This window comes from Protobothrops mucrosquamatus, unplaced genomic scaffold (assembly GCF_001527695.2).
Source record: "Protobothrops mucrosquamatus isolate PMUCROS unplaced genomic scaffold, P.Mucros_1.0 scaffold_257, whole genome shotgun sequence".
Lineage (NCBI taxonomy): Eukaryota > Metazoa > Chordata > Lepidosauria > Squamata > Viperidae > Protobothrops > Protobothrops mucrosquamatus.
The window spans coordinates 899,305-901,913 of NW_015386333.1; the positions used below are offsets into that span (position 1 = coordinate 899,305).

Below are 2,609 nucleotides of genomic sequence, written 5' to 3' on the forward strand. Positions count from 1 at the left end.
TCCTCCCTGCGCTGTGAATGTTTACATGTTATGTTCAATTAAACCATGGCAACATGTAATGTTTGTGTATTATTATTTTCAGCAGACTGTGTTTTTCTATTGTTGTGACTTAGATGACGTTCAGAGCACATTTTATGACCAATTCATGCAAAACTCTGCGTTATCCCAAGGGGTTCACATACTTTTTCTTGCAACTGTAATTCACATTTACTTTGAAGGCCCCGGAAGTATCCTGCTATGTGACTGAGTTATCTTCCCCTTCCCAAAGAAGCAATCAGCATTTATGAGTCTCTTACAAAGTTGATCTACAATCACAAATGGCTATGAAAAGATTCTTCTCAATAATGATGCACTTACTACAAGGAACATTTATTTAGACTGACTCTCACCAAATATATAGAAATGTGTTTCTTTTTTAGAGAGTGCTTAGTAATTCATTTTTCTATAAGAATGTTTGTAATTCTTCAATGTTTAAGTGGAAAATTGCTTAAACTTCAATTAGGATAGTGATTTGATTATTAACTGGTAATCAAGGTAACTATGTTTAACTCTTAAAATTGGCTCACAGTTCATTTGGCATTAGTGATTTAATTAAGCTAATTTCAAGTTGTTCAGTTGTTAGTATCTTAATCAACACTGCATTAATATATACTAACATTATAATAAGGATACTGAGGCGAACATGAACAGAATGAAAAATTGGGAGAAAATATCAAAGAATCTATTATAGTAACAATTTACTTCATCAGAAATAGAATAAATTACCTTAAAACAAGCTAAAAGTAATCGGAGACAATAAGGCATAACAGTTTTACTGGTGCATGGCCAAAGCTTCAGCTCTGAAACTAGATAAATAATAGTTTTGCAAATATTAAAATCAAATAGAATTAAAAGCAAATATGACAGGCTTAAAAATTTATTCATTTTAATATCTATAAAGTGTGCTTATATTATAGAAATTCAGATTCCAATTGAATGTTAGGAAAAAAGCCCTTCCAACAATAAGGGCAGTTTGATAGTGGAACTGACTACATAGAGTAGTGGTTGGCTTCCTTTTCCTGGTGGTGTTCAAGCAGAAACCAGGTATGACTGCTTTAATTTACACTCCTGCACCAAACAGATTACATTTCTTGGCATAAATAGTTCTTTCTATCTATAGGAATCCATAGTGTTTGGGTAAGTACTCATATATCAACTTTACATCCCAAACAGTAAAATAATTTATTTGCCCAACAGCCTGATAAGGTCCTCAACATTCGGTTGTTTTCTCCTGTATAGGGGGGGGAAGCAATTACTCCTAGACCAGATGCTACCATATATATCTCCTCCCACTGAAAGTCACTAGTAAGTTATTAGAATCCAGGGAAGGAGCTTGATAAGAGTTAATTCCTTCCTTACCATTATTGATGATTCTAATTATCCACTCCTTTGTCTAGTAGTTCTGGGAGTAGAGCACATAAAAATGTCTATCTAAAATTGATAAGCTGCTCTTACCCACAGTTCTTCCTAAAGGACAACATATATTTTTTATGTCATCTTGTCAATAGTCTTTTCAGGATTTTACAATTTTCAATATTATTTCAGTAATCAGTAATTTTAAATACTCCAATTTACTTATTTCTCCATTCTTCATCTACTATTTGGAGATAAAGTAATAATTTACCTTTCCTGAATTTTGACTTTAATATAGGCTGATCTTGTATTTTGGCTCCTTCTTGTATGGGAAGTGTCATGTAACACATTACATCAAGAATTTTTTCACAAGTCAACTACAAAGAAAAGGTGAGATTCATTATATGTGAAATGTCTATAAGTCAAAAATTAGAACAAAGAAAAATAACTAGCAAATGTGTCACCATATTATTCCTAGAAATGAGAGAAAGCACATTCATAAAATAATTTTATGATACCATTTCTATCTATTGAGTGGGGGGAAAGCCAGTAGTAATAATATTAAAGAGTGAACACTGAAGACTATTATAGATTATTCAATCAATATATGGCTTTCAGTTTTCACTTCCAGTTGTGTTCACAAAGGAAAACTCTAGTTGATCTTGGTAAAAAAAAAAACTTGGATCCTTTTAGCAGGGAGCAAATATTGAAATATTTTGGATTTTTTATGTCAAAAGTGCTGCTTAAAGAAACCTCATTTTTGGAAGACAAGAACTGCTGTTTAGCCACCTTTAACTAATTTATTCTTAAATTAAAATGTTATGTTACCGAACTTACGTATTGCAAAAGGAACTGAGGCTGCTTAAGGCTAACTGAATAAATCTATGAATGAAATGGTATTTGAATTAGGCAGCCTCCCTGCTCAGACTCAGCTAATGCACTACAACAGAACTTGAATTACAAATTATAAAGCCTCAATGGATACAATGTGATTCTTCTGCAAATTAAGTTTGCTAAGAAAAACCAACATATGCAATCATATCTGGCTTTTAGTCTTCATTCCAAAGACTTGTCTTTCTCTTTTTTTTTTTTTTTTTTCCAACAAAATTTTTATTGGTTTTATTTTACATGGTGGCAAGGCCATCAATTAATCAAAACAAAATCATATTTATACAATTCAAATTATTTCAATATAATTAACTCAGTTATACATATAA

The 2,609-nt window shown here is 31.6% G+C and overlaps 1 protein-coding gene across 1 annotated transcript in view; it reads right to left on the bottom strand.

Moving 5' to 3' along the window:
• INTS10 (integrator complex subunit 10) overlaps positions 1 to 2,609 on the bottom strand; it is a 47,236-nt gene that overhangs the window by 11,929 nt on the left and 32,698 nt on the right. The window contains 2 exon segments of the mRNA XM_029287220.1: positions 766 to 845; positions 1,664 to 1,769. Of these exon segments, the coding sequence (XP_029143053.1) occupies positions 766 to 845; positions 1,664 to 1,769 (186 nt within the window).